The 22,845-nt window shown below is 40.0% G+C and overlaps 1 protein-coding gene across 2 annotated transcripts in view; it reads left to right on the forward strand.

Moving 5' to 3' along the window:
• LOC140196759 (NEDD4-like E3 ubiquitin-protein ligase WWP1) overlaps positions 1 to 22,845 on the forward strand; it is a 157,378-nt gene that overhangs the window by 111,899 nt on the left and 22,634 nt on the right. For both annotated transcript variants that reach the window (XM_072256491.1, XM_072256501.1), the window contains 4 exons: positions 5,890 to 5,978; positions 8,402 to 8,561; positions 11,518 to 11,651; positions 16,752 to 16,892. In XM_072256491.1, coding sequence (XP_072112592.1) covers positions 5,890 to 5,978; positions 8,402 to 8,561; positions 11,518 to 11,651; positions 16,752 to 16,892 — 524 coding nt within the window. The remainder of the gene's footprint in view (positions 1 to 5,889; positions 5,979 to 8,401; positions 8,562 to 11,517; positions 11,652 to 16,751; positions 16,893 to 22,845) is intronic.

Here is a 22,845-nt window from a genome sequence, read left to right on the forward strand (position 1 = left end):
CAGATAAAATGTGCAAGACTACAGAGCTGATGAGTGGAACCAGTGAGTTGTTCTGGTACACAGATGACTACTCTATCTGCACACTGTAGCTAAAGTATTTTAGTCTTGGCAACATCCTCACAAGTTGCATATGCACCTTAATTCAATTACTTATTGTTAGTAGGTGAAAACTTTTTTTAAAAATGTGTAGATGCTGGAAATCTGAAATAAAGGCAGAAAATGCTAGAGCCACAAGCAAAACCAGATCCAGAAAATGCTGGAAATGCTCAAGTTATGAAAAGCTATCACAAAGGCATATGTGTAAGAGAAAGAGATGAGGTGGTTAGAACAATAAAAAGAATGAAGTAGACTGCTTGAAACAGTTAGCAAGTCAGACAACATGGTGTATAAACAATTAACATTCTGGTTCATGAGCTTTCATCACAGTCGGAAAAGTGAAGTAAAGGCTGTGTTTAAATGGTATGGACAGGGACAGATGCAGAGAAAGGGGATGCCTTTGTTGGGATCAAGACAGAGGTTTCCAGCTCAGAATCAGGTTTATTATCACCATATGTGACGTGAAATTTGTTAACTTAGCAGCAGCAGTTCAATGCAATACATAATCTAGCAGAGAGGAAAAAATAATAAATAGAATAAACATAATAATAAATAAGCAAGTAAATCAATTATGTATATTGAATAGATTATTAAAAATGTGCAAAAACAGAAATACTGTGTTTTTAAAAAAAAGTGAGGTAGTGTCCAAATCTTCAAAGTCCATTTAGGAATCATCATGGCAGAGGGGAAGAAGCTGTTCCTGAATCACTGAGTGTGTGCCCTCAGGCTTCTGTATCTCTGACCTGATGGTAACAGTGAGAAAAAAGCATGCCCTGGGTGCTGGAGGTCTTTAATAATGGACATTACCTTTCTGAGACACCCTTCCCTAAAGATGTCCTGGGTACTTTGTAGGCTAGTGCCCAAGATGGAGCTGACTAGACTTACAACCTTCTGCAGCTTCTTTCGGTCCCGTGCAGAAGCCCCTCCATTTCAGAATTTTCCGGTTGACAGATGTATGAGAACATTTTTATATACATTTTGGGAACTGGCCATTGCTGACTTGACCATCCGACAGAGCTGTCTGGTTCTGATGCAAACAGGAAAAGCTAATTGTTTTAAGATGTTGAGTGTTGAATACTGAGGGATGCAACATACTAGATGCCCTGGCACTTCCCTGTTTCTTTAACCTTGCATCTGGGATGGGATTGGGCAGCAGAGAGTCACAGACAGTGGGCAAGAGACCAAGTTTTGAATTAATTATATGTGGAGGAGGTTATTTTTTAATTCAGAAGTAGTCTTTATTCATAAAAACACATGTACAAAGGAAGAAACACTGTAGAAGTAATTTATGCATTCATTGTCGATATATTTAGCAGTGGATGTGGCTCCATAGGGTGATATGCCCTTTAGACCAGGGGTCCTCAACCTTTTTTGCACTGCGGACCGGTTTAATATTGACAGTATTATTGCGGACCGGCCGACCGGGGGGGGGTTCAAGTAGGGTTAAAATCACCTCAACATGTTTTTTACAGTTAGGGTTGCCAACTTTCTCACTCCCAAATAAGGGACAAAAGTAGCAGTCAAATCCCAGGACACTTTACCCCAGGAAAGACTACCATGCCATGAAGCCTTGTGTGGGCATCTGTGTGCACATGCATGACATGCGCACATGCTGATTTTTTTTTTCCCCCCCACACAAATCGGTTTTGCCTTCATCTTCCTGACTCTGCTGTACATACAATATTTCTACTTTATATAGTCTGTGTATTTATCATATCATTCTTGCTTTTACTCTATGTTAGTGTTATTTATTTTCAGTTTTATATGTTATTTGGTATGATTTGTTAAGTTATTTTTTGGGTCTGGGAACACTCAAAAATTTTTCCCATATAAATTAATGGTAATTGCTTCTTCGCTTCCCGCCATTTCGGCACAAAAGGTTTCATAGGAACACTGTACCTTAGCAGGGGAAATACGGGACAAACCAATTTAGCCCAATATACGGGATGTCGCGGCTATTACGGGACAGTTGGCAACCCTATGTTCAAGTTCAACAGTGCGTGACAGGGAATGAGGAAAGGTGCAGCTGACTCATATTGTTTCCTCGCGGCCCGGTAGCACATGCTTTGCGGCCCGGCACCAGTCCGCAGCCCGGTGGTTGGGGACCACTGCTTTAGACTATTTGAATGGTTCCCTACACAACTCCACCCCTTTCTCTTTGGTCTTTCCCACAGAACCTTAGTATTAGCTGTACTGAGTATCAGTGCACCGCAAAACATACTCTGCAGCCTGGATTGAGCCTGTCTGCAGCATTCCTTTACAGATGTCTCACTATGTTACAAGACCAACAAGTTTCAAGAAGACAAAAGGGCATCCTTTGCTATTGATAGCCTTCCAGGGGCATTTGCTGTCTGCTCAGTGTGTATCCCTGGAACAGATTAGAGCCCGCTGTTGCACAACTGCTAGGGATGAACCAGGAAATGGACCCTTGCATCCTTCTCCACACCCTCTTAGCAAATCTGCAGTCTGCAAAGAAGTGGGTGATTGTTTCTTCCTCACAGTAGCCATCCCGAGGGTAGCATATGTTGGAGAGTGATATGTTTCCTGCACAGGAAGGCTCTGATTGTCATGTCCTTCCACTGCCAGTCAAGTGGGGTCTTGGTGCTTGTTGGTCACATCTGGCAACAAGGTCTTCTACCAGATGGTTTGGACTGTTTGATTAGAGAACAAGCCTACAGAACCCTTAGTGTACTTGTTCCACAGTGTCTTCAGGAGGTTCTACACTGACCACTGCCTGATGGACTTGTAGTTAATGGTGTTTACTTGGAAGAATTCTTCCATGATTGAGAGGTAGTGTGGCAATGTCCAGCAGGTTTGGATGTTGGATGGCAAAGGGACCAGGCCTCTTCCTCAAAACTAGGAGCAGGTAGAACTTCACCATGTAGTGACACTTGCTGCCCACCTACTTTGGTCCACGCACATGAAGGTGGTCATCAAGATGAGTGCAACGTTTGGTACACTTTTGCTACTATTCTCTGGAGACTTGTGCATCTTGACCTATCCAACTCGTTTTACCTTGGACTCCCAGATAAAGTGGAAGGCAACTCAGGTGACTACTGAGGCAGAGGAGCAAGGGGACAGGCCACACCTGTGCTAAGTACACCAACCCTGAGAGCATTTTGCACCTGATGACCAAGTTCCTCCCAGTTATAGGCAGAGATGCTGTTTCTAGAAACTAGTTTTTGTTTAACCTTCGTGATCCATTCCAGCCAATCTGATCCACATGCCCAGTACCTTCAGATAGCCAGATCTGACAGTAAAGGGGACAGATAGGCCAGTTGCCAAAGAGCATGGCATTGCTCATCATGCAGTTGGCCACCTCAAATTGGTTGTAGATACTAATCATTCAGAGAACTGACCATGTATCTGAGGAGAAGACTAGTACATGGAGGTTTTAGCTTGTGTGCCTTCTCTGTCTGGCAGTGTCTTGTGCTCTTGCCCTTCCTGATAGATTATTTTTCCCACCCATTGATTTGGATTGTACTGTGGATATCTGTGTGGAACAACTGGGACCAATTTCTGATTCCGTCCCCGACGCCCATTTAGGAGACACATCCATTTTGCACATGTGTGATATCTTGCTGGAAGTCTCCTGGTCTAAGCTGACTAATCAGACATCCATGCCTCTGTCTTCCGCATAAATGATGATACCCCTCCGGAGTGCAAGGCTGTCCAAGATTTCTCTGCCAAGTATAGCACAGGTTTTGTCAGGGTAGATCACCAATACTATACTTTTTGTGTGTAATTTATTTTTTATTGAATTTCATCATCAAACAAACATTTCCATAGGATGTATTTCAGATACTGTACATATATATCATATAATCATATTTGTCACAAATCTCCACATAACATTTATCTGAAGTATACTCTTTTAGAAAGAGGAGGAAAGAGAACAATCGAAAGAAGAGAACTATGTACAGAGTAGGGAGTGATTTTTTTTTTAACAACATATTCATTGATTGTGAGAATAAAATCAGGTCTGTGAGATGTTATGTAGTTAAACCATTTTTTCCAGTATGAATAAAATTGTTCGAACTTATGATTAACGGATGTTGTTATCTTCTCCATTTTGTAAATGTCCATTGTAATTTCCATCCATACATTTAAAGTTGGGCTCTCCTGAGATAACCATTTCCTGGTCAGGGTCTTTTTACCAGCCACCAGCAGTACATTCATTAAATATTTATATTTATCTCTTTTCAACCATTCTTGAGGTATATGCCCAAAATATATGGTCTTACTCTAAGTGTATTTATTTGTTAGTATATCATTGAAATTTGCAGAATATAACTTAATTGATCTACACCCTGAACAAATAAGAACCGAGAAAAGTGAATAATAAAAAGAATGGTAAGGAAGGTGTGGTTCCAAGGCTGGGGTCTCTAGGTGACCCTGGGTTGGGCTAGAAGAAAAGTCTAGCTGTGGGGGATAGCCCCTCCTACCTGTGGGTTGAGGGCCCCCGCTGAAGTACCTATAAAAGTAAGTTTTAAAAAAAAAAACTATGTCCATTACACAGAAATTATTTCCCTGTGTATTCCTCCCATGTATATATTATCATTTAGGTGGGGAAAAAGGAATGAATAAATGATTTTTTTAAATTGAGTAATATAAAATCCACATTATAACACGTATTTCTCGAGATAGGTATATCACCATCTACTTTTGCTTCCGTTTAGTTTATCAGCACTTTTAAAGTTAGCCAAACCTTATGGCTCTTCTGGAGGAGGTGAGGGCTGCCCTTGGAGAACTGACAGTCTCTTCCTAATATCTTTCACTCGTCCTGTTCCTGTCCCCTGCTTTCTCGGTTCTCTTACTTATTTCCCAAGCAGTTCGGGATAACTGCTCAGCCGGACTTTTCTTGGTTTGACCACAGTAATGGTCTTCCATCTTCTCAATTCGAGTCTCTGCCACCGCTATTTTCTGATTGACATTGGCGAGCTCTGACTTTATATCATTGAGCTGCTGCTTTATATCTTTTTGGAGTTCCCTTATCTCTTCCAAAATCCTTATCATATTTGCTGCTTCACCTGCACAAGGCCCAGCATCAGCTTCGCCGCCACGCGCACATGTAGGAGAGCTGCGCGCTGTACCTCTCTCTTCCATAGGCTCCGCAATGGTGCTTTTTTTTTATCTCCATTCTTTTTCCCCATTCTTGCCCCCCTTATCAATTTAGATATTTTCGAAAGATCTTATATTTGATGGATTAACAGGGCAAAATATGTGTTTTTCCGGAGGAGCTGTTGATTTAAGCTGCCATTCTGAACGATGATGTCACCGGAACCTCCCACCTATACTATACTTGACCTGGTTGGTAATGGTCTGGAACAGGAATTTATAATCCGCATTCAAAAGTGCAATGGGTCTCCAATTCCTGAAGTAGAATAGCTGAAAACAAAATGATTCATAAAAAACAATATTTGACTGTATGTAGAAACTAATTCAGCTTCTAGTGCTAATATGACATTGCTGATTAGAATTTTCTAGGAGATACTGAAATTTGTTAACGCAAGGGTTCTCTTGAATTATATTTACTGTACACCCTCTATTATAAAGAGATGTGTAAGTAGCTGACGTTTGGATAAAAATTTTTCTTTAATTTAAAATATCAGAGATTGCCTTATGAATGATATGAAAGAATACCATAATAGTTTGCATTCAATGTGTATCATTTTTATGTGCAATTAAAATTGAATTAAGTAGGAACAGAGTGAGCATAAGTTGCACAATTTATTCCAACTGTCTGTAAACTGCTATTAAACAGTTTCATGAAAATTCATTTCTTTTAAACAGATCATGGCCTTAAAACCATATGACCTTCGAAGGCGATTATATGTAATTTTCAGAGGAGAAGAAGGGCTGGATTATGGTGGTTTGGCCAGGTAATTACAATACAAATATTTGCAAATGGATTTATTTCCAGTGAAGGTCAGCAAAAAGTAATAATTATTGATTCTTTGTGCATCTGAAGATCCTAAATACTCCAACATATATTTGAACTAAGAGCAAAATAAATTGATTATATTTTTAACCCAAAAAGAACAAAAAAGTAGGCTCATACTATACTGCAAATTAATCCTTTTCAAGATATATTGATTTTCTTTTATTGAAAACTGATTTGGACTTTTGATTCTACCTTTTTTAAGCATCCTACTATATGAAGGAATTCATGCTTCACTAGTTGTTTTGCTAATTATTTTAAATCTGTGAGATCTGATCCACTTGTCAGAGAAAATAGTTTCTTTCTATTTGACCCCTGATCAATTAAAATAACTTTACAGAGGACCATTCCAGCAATTCTATTTTTTTCTGCTTAACTGATGTATTTTGTACTTAGTGACACCTTAGTAAACCTCTTATAGATCCTCTGCATTTCATAGAAGATAGAGCAGTACAGTGCAGAAGCAGGCTCTTCAGAGCCAATTAAATTAGTAATCAAATGGCCAACTAAACTAATCCCATTTGCCTACATAGTCCATATCCATCTCCTTTGAACTTGCCTCCTCTTACCTTTAAATGCCCTCTGGTATTAAACATTTCAACCCTGGGAAAAGATACTGCCTTTTGTTTTAAGATATTGTCTTAATGTTCTTCAGAATCTGCAATCAGAACTATTTCAGCCGAGGCCTGACCACAGATAAGCAAAGATTTAGAACAAATGCTTAGATTTTGTATTCACTCCCATAATTACAAAGCTTAGTATCCTGAAGTCTCTTGCATATTGTGTTTACTCTTCATGTTACTGGACTTGCAGTACTCAGTTTAAGCTATTTATATATTGCAAGAAAAACAATGATCTTGATATGTGGCATTAAAAGACCCTGTGGCAAAAATCTATACCTTCATCATCACCACCCCTCACCTCCTATCTCTCAGATAATTTTGTAGCTAAGTTGTCACCCTCCCTTAAGTGCCAACTTTGAGCTTGTTAATGCAAATACATTTCCAGGGTGCATAAAGCTGAAGAGGAGGCAGCACCTTCAAATAGAGTGAAAAGATATGATGAGAAACCATAGAATCTGGTTAGTCTTGCACACACTGGAGCAGAATCTGCCTGTCCCAAGAAATACCCAAACTTACCATGCTTGCTAGGCTGCAGCCTTAAGCACATCTCAGTGCTAAGTGGACATATGGCTTGCCCTGCTCTGCCTAAAGCCATCCTTTAGCAGTCACCATCTTCACACCATGCTATGGCCAATAAATTGCTTCAGGAGTGCCAGGGCAAGGAAGGGATTCACATTAACGTTCTTGCACCCAGATTCCTATTGCAACAGCAGAAAGGAATTTGCAGCAGGTTCTCAGGATAGCAAGAAAGAGAATAATGATTCACATTAGATTCTGCATTGCAAAGTGCAAACCCCTAGTCAATATCTTTTTTTGAACATATGCGTTGGAGGAGGGGTTGTATCTGTGAGGAAATGGACAGAAGGACCAGGAACATTTTAATAAATCACTATTTTGCAAAGTAACACCAAACAAAATACAATGTACTTTGTTAAATTCCTCCTGATGGTCCGTATGTATAACATCAGCCTGTCATTTTGCTTTGTCATGTAATCAGGTTGAATAACTTAATTGTCTTTTAATATTTCACTGTTGACTATCCTTTTAAAAACAAATAGTTTCTCCATGTGAGAATTAATTATGGCTTGTTTCAATGGCCTTCTTTTAAAAAGTTTTCCCACTACTAACATTAGACCAATATACTTGTAGCTGCAAGGAATATTTCTCTCTTCCTTTTATGGGGTAATTTTATATTACCGGTGCTGCAGTCCACAGAAAGAACTTCATTATCATTCTATGAACAATATAGATAAGCCTTTTCTTTATCATATGGCAAGCAGAGATCATTTCCATTTTATTTAAAGGAACTTACACTGCATTTTAAATGCAATAAATGAACTAGCATGTCTGTTAATAATTTTATAATTAATTTGTTAATAATTTTATAATTTGAGAAATTTTTAAGCTCTTAATCGATCTTGTGGAGTGGAATATCCATTTGAGCAATATTGGCAGAATATATATTTTTAAATAATCCTAGCAACACACACAACATGCTGGAGGAACTCAGCAGGTCGGGCAGCATCCATGGAAAAGATCAGTTGATGTTTCAGGCTGGAACCCTTCGTCAGGACCGGCCCGAAACGTCGACTGATCTTTTCCATGGATGCTGCCCGACCTGCTGAGTTCCTCCAGTGTGTTGTGAGTGTTGCTTTGACCCCAGCATCTGCAGATTATTTTGTGTTTAAATAATCCAAGGGATGGCATTGATTAAAAGTGATGTTTAATTTTCTTTATGCAGAGAATGGTTCTTTCTACTGTCGCATGAAGTGTTAAATCCAATGTACTGTCTTTTTGAATATGCTGGAAAGAGTAACTATTGTTTGCAGATAAATCCAGCATCCACGATTAATCCAGATCACCTGTCCTATTTTTGTTTTATTGGACGATTTATTGCAATGGTGAGTACAAAATTCTTCAGTCAGTTGAACTGTTATGTTGTAAAGCACAGAAGTGTTAATTAGTCACGTACTAAGTCTGTGTTCCTGGAAGACATCTTTTTGAAGGCGGAATAAATCTTTAATGATAGGTTATTTGAAGCATAATTTACATTGTAGCATATGGTATTAACATCTAAATGCTGAATAGAAACTACTTCTCTGTGTAATTACATGTAAGGATAAAAAATCGTAATCTATTTTAGGTTGATGGAATAAATACTGGGCTACTGCTAAGGAGTTATATTCTTCTTTCTCTGCAGAAATTGAGCAATGTCAAATTGTGTTTTCAGAATAACTGAAGGTTGATCCATGAATAATGGTTTTCCATGCCCTCTACTGGGTAAATTGTGTGATAGCAGTGAGCTAGATTGCCAGTGGATTCGACAGCTTTTATGAGCAATGAAGTACAACAATTTAAATCTCAGGATGCAGGAGCTTTCACTTCAGTATTTTTCCCAATTGATAATCCCAAAGCATGTTATCATTGAAGAAGTTGGCAGGGTGGTTAGTTTGTTGTCATTACTCACTGAAAAGGAAGATAGTGATAAATTGCAGAAAACATTTACTGTACCTGTAATTTAAGCTAGATTAAATAAATAGTGCCTAAATTGATTAAATTCACAAGTACAGATATTCAGTCCTTTAACATTCATGGTTCAAAGTGCTGTGGGATTGAGTGGCTGTGCAGAATTGGTTAAACTTTTACATGAAACAAGCACGGATGCAAGCAATACATGTGCAACTTCCCTGGCATTCTGTAGAGTGGGCCTTGGACATAAATTTTCTCTGAACAACAAGGACGGGCCCTGCATCTGGTTTATAGAGATAATTAATTAGTTGGAGATTTGCTGGGGAGTTCATAAAACATTGGAGCCATCAAACACACTTCACATGTTAACTCTTTCATTCCCACTTTCATTCTTGTGAACCTCCTCTGGACCCTCTCCAATGCCATCACATCCTTTCTTGGATAAAGGGCCCAGTACTGCTTACCGTACTCCAAGTGCGGTCTGGCCAATGTCTTACTTTTATATCTTATATAATACATCCTTGCTGTTATAGTTTTGTCCCCTCAAAATGAGGGCTAACATCGCATTTGCCTTCCTTATCCTACAAGTTAACCTTCAGGGAGTCTTGCACAAGGACCCCCAAGTCCCTTTGCACTTCTGAGTTCTGAATTTGCTCCCCGTTTAGAAAATAGTTTACGCCTTTACTCCTACCGAAGTGTACGACTGTAATTCCCTACGCTATTCCATTGCCACCTATTTGCCCATTCTATTAATCTGCCCAAGTCCTGCAGACTTCCTGCTTCCTCAACACTATCTGCTCCTCCATCTGTTTATTAGTGTCTGCAAACTTGGCCAAAAAGCTGACAATTCCTTCATCCAGATTATTGACACACAATGTGAAAAGAAGCAATCCCATTACCAACCTCTGACAACTCAGGACATCTCAGATATCATGGAGTGAAAGCCTCATCATGATAACAGATGAGGTGGAGATGAAAGCTGAGAGAAGGGAGTAGTATCCTTGCAAGTGATGGAGAAGAAAAAGATGCTGTGAAGGTTACTGTGGTTTTGTAGATATCAGTACATAATCTATTTCCTGAGATGGAGAGAGAGATCGGGAAAGCAAGGGAAGGTATTTGCAATGAACCAAGTGAATCTGAGGGAAACCTGAGTGCTTTATTGTAAATGTTATCCTGTAGATGACATGTTCAGTTCAGCGTCTGGCTGTCAGCTAGATGAATAATCTCATGGGTTTTATTTTGAGGGATATTCTCAGTGTTCTGTTCAATATTTGTACCTTTGCTAGAATTGCTAAAAAAAGATTACTGTGACACTTAACTCACTGTTGTTTTTGAGACTGGACCGTTCTATTTCTCTAAATTACAAGAATGCCGAAACTTCACTGACTGTAGCAATTTGGGGCAATTACCAGGTTTATGAAAATAATAAATGGAAAAAAAATCTGTGCATTACTTTCTAGTGTGATTTTCCAATGATAGGAACCCAAACCTATTGTAATTCTCCTGCCTGTATGCACTCAAATGTTGGAGGGTTCTTCATTGCTGTTTCTGTAATAATTTTGTTTCACCAATCAAGGTTGTTAGCCCTGGCCTGAACCTGGAGGACCGGTGAGCCACTCTTAGTCTGGCCTCTACCCTTTGATCTGTTTTGCATGGGTGACCCTACCAAGAGCCAAAGAATAAAGCTTTGCTCCAGCCAACAGTTTCTTCCCCCAAGTCATCAGACTCCTCAATACCCAGAGCCTGGACTGCCACCAACTTACTGCCCTCTACTGTGCATATTGTCTTGTTTATTATTTATCGTAATGCCTGCACTGTTTTGTGCACTTTATGCAGTCCTGGGTAGCTGTGTAGTCTAGTGTAGCTTTGCGTTTTTTACATAGTTCAGTATAGTTTTTGTATTGTTCATGTAGCACCATGGTCCTGAAAAAAGTTGTCTCGTTTTTACTGTGTACTCTACCAGCAGTTATGGTCAAAATGACAATAAAAAGTGACTTGACTTGGACATAGCTTTTTTTTACCCCAGTCCTGCCAGAGGATTTTGGCACGAATTGTCAACTGTACTTTTTTTCCATAGATGCTGCCTAGCTAGCCTGCTGAGTTCCTCCAGCATTTTGTGTGTGTTGCTCGGATTTCTGGCATCTGCAGATTTTCTGTTGTTTATAGCTTTCCGGGTCATTGAGGCACACAAGCTTCCAAATCATAATGAGGTTGTGATTCACTTGGAGGAAGTATTCCAAAAAGAGTGTCAAAGTTAATTGCCCATAGATTTGTTTAATTAATACTATTTTGCACCAATAAGATTGGATTTATGACTTTGTATCCAAATTAGCGTATCAGTATGTATGTTCTTCATTAAACAACAATGCAAAATTGTGTTTTTTGTAGGCGCTTTTCCATGGAAAATTTATTGACACCGGATTCTCACTACCGTTCTACAAACGTATGTTGAACAAAAAGCTCACAATTAAAGATCTGGAATCTATTGACCCTGAATTCTACAATTCCCTTATCTGGATTAGGTATGCATTTCATAGGAGGACTATTAAATGGGTAGATGCATCTTCAGCTTAACTTTAACTCACAAATTGATTTTAGGTGAAGTTTAACAGAAAGGGTTTTTGAGTTGATTAAAGTGGAAACCTAAATCTGCTTATGAAGTTCTGTTCAAGTGACATTTTCCAAACTTCTGCTAATATACTTGTTGGTGACTTTGCAAAAATAGCTTGATATTTTGTTTTCATCTGCAGCTCTGAATGCAGCCAAAAATTGGACTTTTAATGTTGCCAGTCTTCATTAGCAAAGCTTGGAAAGTAGACACCAGGAAAGCATGAATGAGAATCTACAATATTCCAACCTAAATATAATATTTTCCCTTCAAAAATTATTTATGTTTTTGGTTAACCTAAATTAAAAAGAAACTGAGAAGCACACACAAAGTGCTGAAAAAACGGAGCCTATAATTGCTGGCTGGTTTACAGTGGTTTCAGATAGGCTAAATTGGTTTACAGCATATTCTTCAAGCATGATTCAAAATTTCCATGATCCATAACCATAATCTAAAGTTATGCATAATGTGCATCTTGTCGCAAATGCCTAAATCAATATGCTGTGGATGTTGATGTTCTGCTAATGGTGACTGAGGAGAGTATTTTGGGATGATTTAAAGGTTTTTAACCTATTAAAGGTAACTGAACTAACTGTTTAATGTGCACCAATGAAAGTAAATGATTCAGTTTAGGTTTTCTTTAAGTGAGTTTCAGTGATTTAAAATGTGGTTATTCATAGATAAATGATTAGACATCACAATTAAGATTGTTTATTTTTTGTGATCAGTCTGGTTTTAGCTGTAATAATAAAAAATAACGCCAAGTTCTCAGTTTTATATTTATAGAACATACAACAGTACAGCACAGGCACAGATTCTTCAGTCCATGGTATCTGTGCTGACCATGATGCCAATTTAAACTGCATATGTGCAGCACAGGGTCACCATCCCTCCATTCCCTACCTGTTCATTGTATTTCTTTAACATTGGTGTGGTATCTACTACCACCACTTCCTCTGGCAGTGCATAATGGAAAATAGGAATAACTAATTATACTTTATTAAACTAACTATTTATGTTTGTTGAAGGAAGACTTTTAAATGTATGAATTTACAAGTACATTGTAATGAATGTTTGATTTTGTAACCTAGCTAGCACTATTTCAACCAAAATTTGCACTTGGTTTCTTGGTAGCACCCTAGAAACCTCATTCCTAGACAGATTGTAACAACTTTCTGCATAGGATTTGAAATTGCCTCAGAATAATCAGATGAATAATCCTTTTCTGAACTAAAGGACTTAAGTAAAATGTTTGGACTTTTTTTTTTTTTAACCAGTTTCTGTGCACAATATAATCATTACCAAACTAAGGACCTCATTAAGTTACAAGTAGTTAATATTATTACAAAGTTGCAAAAGATTCTACTTTTTGTAGGTTTGCATCTATATCTCATTAAATGTGTTGTAATGTGTTGAAGCAGGACCTCCAGCGTAGTAATCTTGGGATTGCTACCTGTGCCACGTGCTAGTGAGGGCAAGAATAGTTGGATCAGGCAGATGAACACGTGGCTGAGAGACTGGTGTAGGGGGCAGGGCTTCAGATTCTTGGATAATTGGGATCTCTTCTGGGGGAAATATGACCTGTTCAAAAAGGACAGGTTACATCTGAACCCAAAGGGGACCAATATCCTGGCAGGAAAGTTTAGTAGAGCTGTTAGGGAGGGTTTAAACTAATTTGGCAGGGGGATGGGAACCAGAATGATAGAGCGGAGGAAGGGGAAAACAGAAATAAATCTAAGGTAGTGAGCAGTAAAGATGTCAGGAAAGACAGGCAGGTGATGGGGCAAATTTGTAGCCATTGGGATGACTTGCAGTGCAATAAAGTTGCAGTGAAATCAAAGCGAAAAGTATCAAATACTGGTCTTAAGGTGTTGTACTTAAATGCACGCAGCATAAGGAATAAGGTGGATGATCTTGTTGTACAGCTACAGATTGACAGGTATGATATTGTGGCCATCACTGAGACCTGGCTAAAGGATGCATGTCTCTGGGAGCTGAATGTCCAAGGATACACGGTGTATCGGAAGGATAGGAAGGTAGGCAGAGGGGGAGGCGTGGCTTTATTGGTAAGAAATGATATTAAATTATTAGAAAGTAATATAGGATCGGAAGGTGCAGAATCTTTATGGGTTGAGCTAAGAAATAGCAGGGGTAAAAGGACCCTGATGGCAATTATTTTTGGCCTCCAAACAGCTGCAGTGATGTGGACTACAAATTACAACTGGAAATAGAAAAGGCTTGTCAGAAGGGCAGTGTTATGATAATTGTGGGGGATTTTAACATGCGAGTAGATTGGGAAAATCAGGTCAGCACTGCATCTCAAGAGAGAGAATTTGTAGAATGTCTGCGAGATGGCTTTTTAGAACAGCCTGTTGTTGAGCCCACTAGGGGATCGACTGTACTGGATTGGGTATTGTGTAATGAACCGGAGGTGATTAGAGAGATTGAGGTGAAGGAACCCTTAGGAGGCAGTGATCATAACATGATTGAGTTCACTGTGAAATTAGAAAAAGAGAAGCCAAAATCAGATGTGTCGATATTTCAGTGGAGTAAAGGAAATTACAGTGGCATGAGAGAGGAACTGGCCAACGTTGACTGGAAAGGGACACTGGCGGGAAAGACGGCAGAGCAGCAGTGGCTGGAGTTTATGCGAGAAATGAGGAAGGTGCAAGACAGGTATATTCCAAAGAAGAAGAAATTTTCAAATGGAAAAAGGATGCAACCATGGTTGACAAGAGAAGTCAAAGCCAAAGTTAAAGCAAAAAAGAGGGCATACAAGGAAGCAAAAATTAGTGGGAAGACAGAGGATTGGGAAGTTTTTAAAACCTTACAAAAGGAAACCAAGAAGGTCATTAAGAGAGAAAAGATTAACTATGAAAGGAAGCTAGCAAATAATATCAAAGAGGATACTAAAAGCTTTTTCAAGTATATAAAGAGTAAAAGACAGGTGAGAGTAGATATAGGACCGATAGAAAATGATGCTGGAGAAATTGTAATGGGAGATAAGGAAATGGCGGAGGATCTGAACGAGTATTTTGCATCAGTCTTCACTGAGGAAGGCATCCGCAGTATACCGGACACTCAAGGGTGGCAGGGAACAGAAGTGTGCGCAGTCACAATTACGACAGAGAAAGTACTCAGGAAGCTGAATAGTCTAAAGGTAGATAAATCTCCTGGACCAGATGGAATGCACCCTCGTGTTCTGAAGGAAGTAGCTGTGGAGATTGCGGAGGTATTAGCGATGATCTTTCAAAAGCGATAGATTCTGGCATGGTTCCGGAAGACTGGAAGATTGCAAATGTCACTCTGCTATTTAAGAAGGGGGCAAGGAAGCAAAAAGGAAATTATAGACCTGTTAGCTTGACATCGGTGGTTGAGAAGTTGTTGGAGTTGATTGTCAAGGATGAGGTTACAGAGTACCTGGAGGTATATGACAAGATGGGCAGAACTCAGCATGGATTCCTTAAAGGAAAATCCTGCCTGACAAACCTATTACAATTTTTTGAGGAAATTACCAGTAGGCTAGACAAGGGAGATGCAGTGGATGTTGTATATTTGGATTTTCAGAAGGCCTTTGACAAGGTGCCACACATGAGGCTACTTAACAAGATAAGAGCCCATGGAATTACGGGAAAGTTACATACGTGGATAGAACGTTGGCTGATTGGCAGGAAACAGAGAGTGGGAATAAAGGGATCCTATTCTGGTTGGCTGCTGGTTACCAGTGGTGTTCCACAGGGGTCAGTGTTGGGGCTGCTTCTTTTTACATTGTACATCAACGATTTGGATTATGGAATAGATGGCTTTGTGGCTAAGTTTGCTGACGATACGAAGATAGTTGGAGGGGCCGGTAGTGCTGAGGAAATGGCAGAATTCAAAGTTCTGAGATGCAACAGGACTTGGGAGTCCTTGTACAGGATACCCTTAAAGTTAACCTCCAGGTTGAGTCAGTAGTGAAGAAGGCGATTGCAATGTTGGCATTCATTTCTAGAGGAATAGAGTATAGGAGCAGTGATGTGATGTTGAGGCTCTATAAGGCGCTGGTGAGACCTCACTTGGAGTACTGTGGGCAGTTTTGGTCTCTTTATTTAAGAAAGGATGTGCTGACGTTGAAGGGGGTATAGAGAAGATTCACTAGAATGATTCCGGGAATGAGAGGGTTAACATATGAGGAACTTTTGTCCGCTCTTGGACTGTATTCCTTGGAGTTTAGAAGAATGAGGGGAGACTTCATGGAAACATTTCAAATGTTGAAAGGCATGGACAGAGTGGATGTGGCAAAGTTGTTTCCCATGATGGGGGAGTCCAGTACGAGAGGGCATGACTTAAGGATTGAAGGGCGCCCATTCAGAACAGAAATGCGAAGAATTTTTTTTCGCCAGAGGGTGGTGAATCTATGGAATTTGTTGCCACGGGCAGCAGTGGAGGCTAAATCATTGGGTGTATTTAAGGCAGAGATTGATTGGTATCTGAGTAGCCAGGGCATCAAAGGTTATGGTTAGAAGGCGGGGGAGTGGGACTAAATAGGAGAATGGATCAGCTCATGATAAAATGGCGGAGCGGACTCGCTGGGCCGAATGGCCGACTTCTGGTCCTTTGTCTTATGGTAATAACTATAACTTGTACTTAATTTTGACATTTTTGGTTTGCTTCATTTTAAATTTTTTTTTGTTAAGGTGTTTAGTTTTAATGAAACTGTACAAAATAATGTGGATGCTGGCATATAACAAAAACTCAAAGTTAGAAACACCCAGCCCGAGTAACACTCGTAGAGAGGGAAAGTTAATGCTTTGGATCATTTACCTATCATTAGAAATAACCAGTGTATGAAACACTATTGATCTGAAACATTATCAGAAAGAGTATTCTTTTCAGCGGGAATTTACTCCTTGCATGTTATTCTGAATTTTCTCTCAGAAGTCTTATTTAGAGTTATATATACTATAAATAGCAAATATTTAATTGACAAATAAGTCCACCAATGTTTCTTAATATCAATAAATGATTTTTATAGGGATAACAATATAGAAGAATGTGGCCTGGAAATGTATTTTGCTGTTGACATGGAAATTTTAGGAAAAGTTACCTCCCATGAACTGAAGCCAGGAGGATCAAACATCTTAGTAACAGAGGAAAATAAAGAAGAATACATTGGGTAAGATTTTTTTAAATTTAACACTAAACACATCAGTCATAATGTTTAAATCAAAGCTTTTTATCAATTTTTTATTGTAAATATATTAACGTGAAACTGTCTACATATTTATCATGTGGCAATTTCATATTTCCATCTCCCACATTGGTAATTCCAATCTTCCTATTCTCAGTCTCTAAAATGACAGTAAATTCATGTGGTATCTTTAATATATCAAAAGATAACTCATAGAAATGTAATCAAATAATATTTGATATCAAGCTGCATGAGAAAATAATGGGTGAATGACCAAAAGCTTAGTTAATGAGATATGTTTAAAGAAGGATTGCAAAGGAATGTGAACAGATAAGAAGGTTTAATGGGGGTATTGCAAACTAAGAGCTTAGTAGCTGAATACATGGTCACAAATGGTTGATTATATGTTGGTATAATTAAGAGACCAGTAGTAGAGTTGTTCAGATATCCCAAAGCATTAACTAGTTAGATGCTTTTACAGAGAAATGGTGCAAGGCCATGGAGAAATATGAAAACTGAGATGTTACCAGCAAAAATACAGGAGGATGAAGTTAACAGAGCAAGTAGTAGTGGGAAGCTAAACATGAAAGTAAAGGTTCAAAGCTATCATTCAGGTTTCTGAATAAGAAAAGAAGGACAAACAATTGATATAACGGGAAGAGCTGTAAAATCCAAGCTTAAACAAGCTGGGGTCTGCCTTGTGTATGTGACATTACCAGACAAAGGCGAATGCAGATCTTAATTTACTAACCGCCCTTACACATCTGGAGAAGAAGGGTGCTTATATGAGAATGCTGTTCTTGGACAGCATTCAACACCGTAATTCCCTCCAGGCTGAACAAGAAGCTCAGAGACTTCAGCCTTCACCCTACCTTGCGTAGCTGGATCCTGGACTTCCTGTCAGATCGCTGGCAGGTGGTAAGAGTGGGCTCCCTCACCTCTGTCCCTCTGATCCTCAACACAGGTGCCTGCAGAGCTGTGTACTAAGCCTTTACTCTCTGTATACCCATGACTGTGTCGCCACCCACAGCTCCAATGTGCTGATTAAATTTGCTGATGACACTACATTGATTGGCCTAATCTCAAATGATAATGAGGCAGCCTGCAGAGAAGAAGTCATCACTCTGACACAGTGGTGTTAGGAAAACAACCTCTTGCTAATGTTGCAAAAACAAAGGAGCTGGTTGTGGACTACAGGAGGAATGGAGACAGGCTAGCCCCTGTTGACATCAGTGGATCTGGTGTTGAGAGAGTGAACAGCTTTAAGTTCCTCGGCATAAACATCACTGAGGATCTCACGTGGTCTGTTCGTACTAGCAGCATGGTGAAAAGACACAACAGCACCTCTTTCACCTCAGGCAGTTGGAGAAGTTTAGTATGGACCCCCAAGTCCTAAAAACTTTCTATAGGGGCACAATTGAGAGCATCCTGACTGGCTGCATCACTGCCTGGTATGGGAGTTGTACTTTGTTCAATTGTAGGACAGCCCAACATATCTGTTCACAGCTGTAGATGTGAACTTCCCACGATTCAGGACATTTACAAAGACAGGTGTGTAAAAAGGGCCTGAAGGATCATTGGAGACCCGAGTCATCCCAACCAGAAGCTGTTCCAGCTGCTACCATCTGGGAAAGCAGTACCACAGCATAAAAGCCAGGACCAACAGGCTCCAGGACAGTTTCTTCTACCAGACCATCAGACTGCTTAATTCATGCTGACACACCTCTATTTCTATGTTATATTGACTGTTCATATTTAACTATTTTGTTACTACCCTGTTGTACATACTATTTATTAAAAATTACTATAAATTGCACATTTAGATGGAGGCGTAACATAAAGATTTTTACTCATGTATATGAAGGATGTAAGAAATAAAGTCGATTCATCTGAATTCAATTTTAAGCTCCAAAAGAAAAGTAGATGCTAAAAATCAGAAATACTCAGCAGGTCAAGTAGCATTTTGAGACTGTATTATATTAGAAGTTTAAGGAAGGAATCCCAAAAGCAAGAGCGGATAGGAGACCCCAATATGAAAGATTAGGAGTAACCCTTGTGAAAACCTACAAGTATAGACCAACAGATCAGACTTTGTCAACACCATTTCTATGCAAAGTGTTTATAATGTGTTTATTGATTTATTTATTGAGATACAGTGTAGAATAGGCCCTTCGAGCCACGCTGCCTAGCAACCCCTGATTTAATCCTAGCCTAATCACGGGACTATTTACAATGACCAATCAACCTACTAATCGGTATATCTTTGGACTGTGAGGGGGCAACCGGAGCACTCGCTAAAAACACATGCATTCCAAGGGAAGGACGTGCAGACTCCTTTCAGATGAAGTTGGAATTGAACACTGATACCCCAAACTGTATTTGCATTGCGCTATCCAGTGTGTGCTACCATGGTGCCTGCTAATTTGTTCTGTACATCAGAACTTGCTTAGTAATTGTAATCCGAACGTGTTTATACTGATTAAAGTTTAATGACTGTCATCACAAGAATTCAATAACCCTAGACAAGGAGGTTTGCTGATTAAATCAGAATTTAATGCTTATTCATTATTGAACCTGAACTTAATGACTTGCTAGTCTATTTTGCAGGTCATGCTGAAGTCATACAGAGGCCAGGTGTAGAAAAGTAGCATGTCCCTCACAAGGTTTACTACTATCCTAGTCACCATTACAGATCATATATTTTTAATTCAATTGTAAAGTAATTACCCAATTTCAAATTTCCCAGCTGCCAGGTGAGATTTGAAATCTTGTCTCCTGATTTGCAGTCCAGTTCATTGACATACAATGAATGGTTGGTTAATCACAGAACATTTTCTAACACAGATGAAACTGGGTTCGTAGCAAACAAAATTGGGGAGTAATTTCCCATGTGAATATGCACAGAAAATAAGCAGAAAGTTATGACTGTCTCTGCATAATCCAGCCTTCGAACATTTTATTATTCATGACAGTAAACTAAAGGGAATTACAGTGACATGAGAGAGGAACTGGCCATAGTTGATTGGAAGGGGTCACTAGCAATGATGATGGTAGAACAGCAATGGCTGGAGTTTCTGCGAGCTATTTAGAAGGTGCAGGATAGATACAACTCGAAGAATGATTCTGAAGGGGGGATGAGGCAACTGTGACAAGGGAAGTCAAAGACAGCATAAAAGGAAAAGAAATGGCATATAATATAGCAGAAATTAGTAGGAAGCTAGTGTTTTTGGAAGCTTTTAAAAACCAACAGAATGCAATTTAAAAAGCCATAAGGGGAGAAAATATGAAAGGTAAAAGATGAAATAGATGTAAGCTAACTAATATTATAAGAGAGAATCCTAAAAGATTTTTCAGATATATAAGGAGTAAAAAGAGAAGAGAGAGTAAATATAGTACCAGTGGAAAATGGTTTGTAGAGTTAGTAATGGAACAAAGAAATGGTAGATGAACATAATAAGTATTTTGCATCAGTCTTCACTGTGGAAGACACTAACAGTATGCCAAAAATTCAAGAGTCAGGGCAGAAGTGAGTGTAGTTGCTATTACTAAAGAGAAGATGCTTGAAGCCACAAATTCTGAAGGTCGATAGGTCACTGAACCATATAAATTGCACACCAGGATTTTGAAAGAGTAGCTGAAGAGATTGTGGAGGCATTAGTAGTGATATTTTGAGAATCACGAGATTCTGGAAGGGTTCTGGAGGACTGGAAATTTGCAAATGTCACTACACTCTTTAATGCTCGCTTTGACCACCAGATCAGGGAGGAACCATCATGTACCCCCATGTCTCCCGATGATACTTTAGTCTCAGTATCTGAAGATGACGTGCGGGCTGCCTTCAAGAGAGTGAACCCATGGGAACCATCTGGTCCGGAGGGAGTACTTGGCCGAGTACTGAAGACCTGTGCTGACCAGCTGGCTGGGGTGTTATATTGAACCTCACGCTCTGCCGTGTTTGGTACCCACCTGCTTCAAGGAGGCTTCAATCATACCAGTGCCCAAGAAGAGTGTGGTAACCTGCCTCAATGACTATCGCCCAGTGTCACTTACATCCACAGTGATGAAATGTTTTGAGAGGCTGGTGCTGAAGCACATCAGTTCTTGGCTGAGTGGCAACTTGAATCCATTCCAATTTGCCTACTGAAACAACAGGTCTACAGTGGATGTCATCTCATTGGCTCTTCACACAATCCTGGAGCATTAGTACAGCAAAGATGCATACAGCAGGATACTCTTTATTGATTACAGCTCAAAATTTATACCATCATTCCCTCAAAACTAATCAGTAAACTGAAAGATCTGGACCTCAATACCCCCTTGTACAATTGGATCCTGGATTTCCTCACTTGCAGACCCCAGTCAGTTTGGATTGGCAAAAACATCTCCATCAGCAGAGGAGCACCACAGAGATGTGTGCTTAGCTTTTTGCTCTACTCGCTTTACACCTATGACTGTGTGGCTACGTACAGCTCCAACACCATATACAAGTTTGCTATTGATACCAGCAAGTTTGCTGTTGTGGGCCATATCAAAGGTGGTGATGAATCAGCATACAGGAGGGAGATTGAAAATTTGGCTGAGTGTTGTAATAACAACAACCTCTCACTCAATGTCAGTAAGATTGTAGACCAGGCGAGTGAAAGCAGAGGTCCATGAGCCAGTACTCATTGCAGGATCAGAGGTGGAGAGAGCCAGTAACATTAAGTTCCTGGGTGTCACTATCTCAGAGGACCTGTCTTGGATCCATCATATAAATATAATAGCAAAGAAAACATGACAGAACCTCTACTTCCTCAGGAGTCTGCGGAGTTTAGGCATGTCATCAAAAACCTTGGCAAACCTCTATGGGTGTGCGGTGGAAAGTGTGCTGACTGGTTGCATTACGGCTTGTTATGGGAACACCTATGCCTTTGAGCAGAAAACCTTACAAAAGGTAGTGGATTCGGCCCAGATAATCATGGGTAAAGCCCTCCCAACAATTGGGCACATCTACATGAAATGTTGCCGTAGAAAAGCAGCATTCATCATCAAAGATCCTCACCAACCAGGCCATAGTGTTTACTTGTGAACGCAGCAGGCCAGGCAGCATCTCCAGGAAGAGGTACAGTCGACGTTTCGGGCCCAGACCCTTCGTCAGGACTAACTGAAGGAAGAGCTAGTAAGAGGTTTGAAAATGGGAGAGGGAGGGGGAGATCCAAAATGATAGGAGAAGACAGGAGTGGGAGGGATGGAGCCAAGAGCTGGACAGGTGATTGGCAAAAGGGATATGAGAGGATCATGGGACAGGAGGCCCAGGGAGATGGGGGGGGGGGGAACCCCCGAGGATGGGCAAGGGGTATAGTCAGAGGGACAGAGGGGGAAAAAAGGAGAGAGAAAGAATGTGTGTATATAAATAAATAACAGATGGGGTACGAGGGGGAGGTGGGGCATTAGCGGAAGTTAGTGAAGTCAGTGTTCATGCCATCAGGTTGGAGGCTACCCAGACGGAATATAAGGTGTTGTTCTTCCAATGTGAGTGTGGCTTCATTTTTACAGTAGAGGAGGCCGTGGATAGACATATCAGAATGGGATGTGGAATTAAAATGTGTGGCCACTGGGAGATCCTGCTTTCTCTGGCGGACAGAGCGTAGGTGTTCAGCAAAACGATCTCCCAGTCTGCGACGGGTCTCGCCAATATATAGAAGGCCACATCGGGAGCACCGGACACAGTATATCACCCCAGCCGACTCACAGGTGAAGTGTCGCCTCACCTGGAAGGGCTGTCTGGGGCCATGGTGTTTACTTGCTGCTATTCTATAGATTTGCTCAGTATGCCCACAGGAAAAAGAATCTCAGGATTGTGTATGGTGACATGTATTTATGCAATCTGATAATAAATTTTATTTTGAACATTGAAGGAAAGAGCGAGGCTAAAGAAAGGAAATTATAGGCCAATTAG

The sequence above is a fragment of the Mobula birostris genome, chromosome 1, assembly GCF_030028105.1.
Source record: "Mobula birostris isolate sMobBir1 chromosome 1, sMobBir1.hap1, whole genome shotgun sequence".
NCBI classification, from domain to species: Eukaryota; Metazoa; Chordata; class Chondrichthyes; order Myliobatiformes; family Myliobatidae; genus Mobula; species Mobula birostris.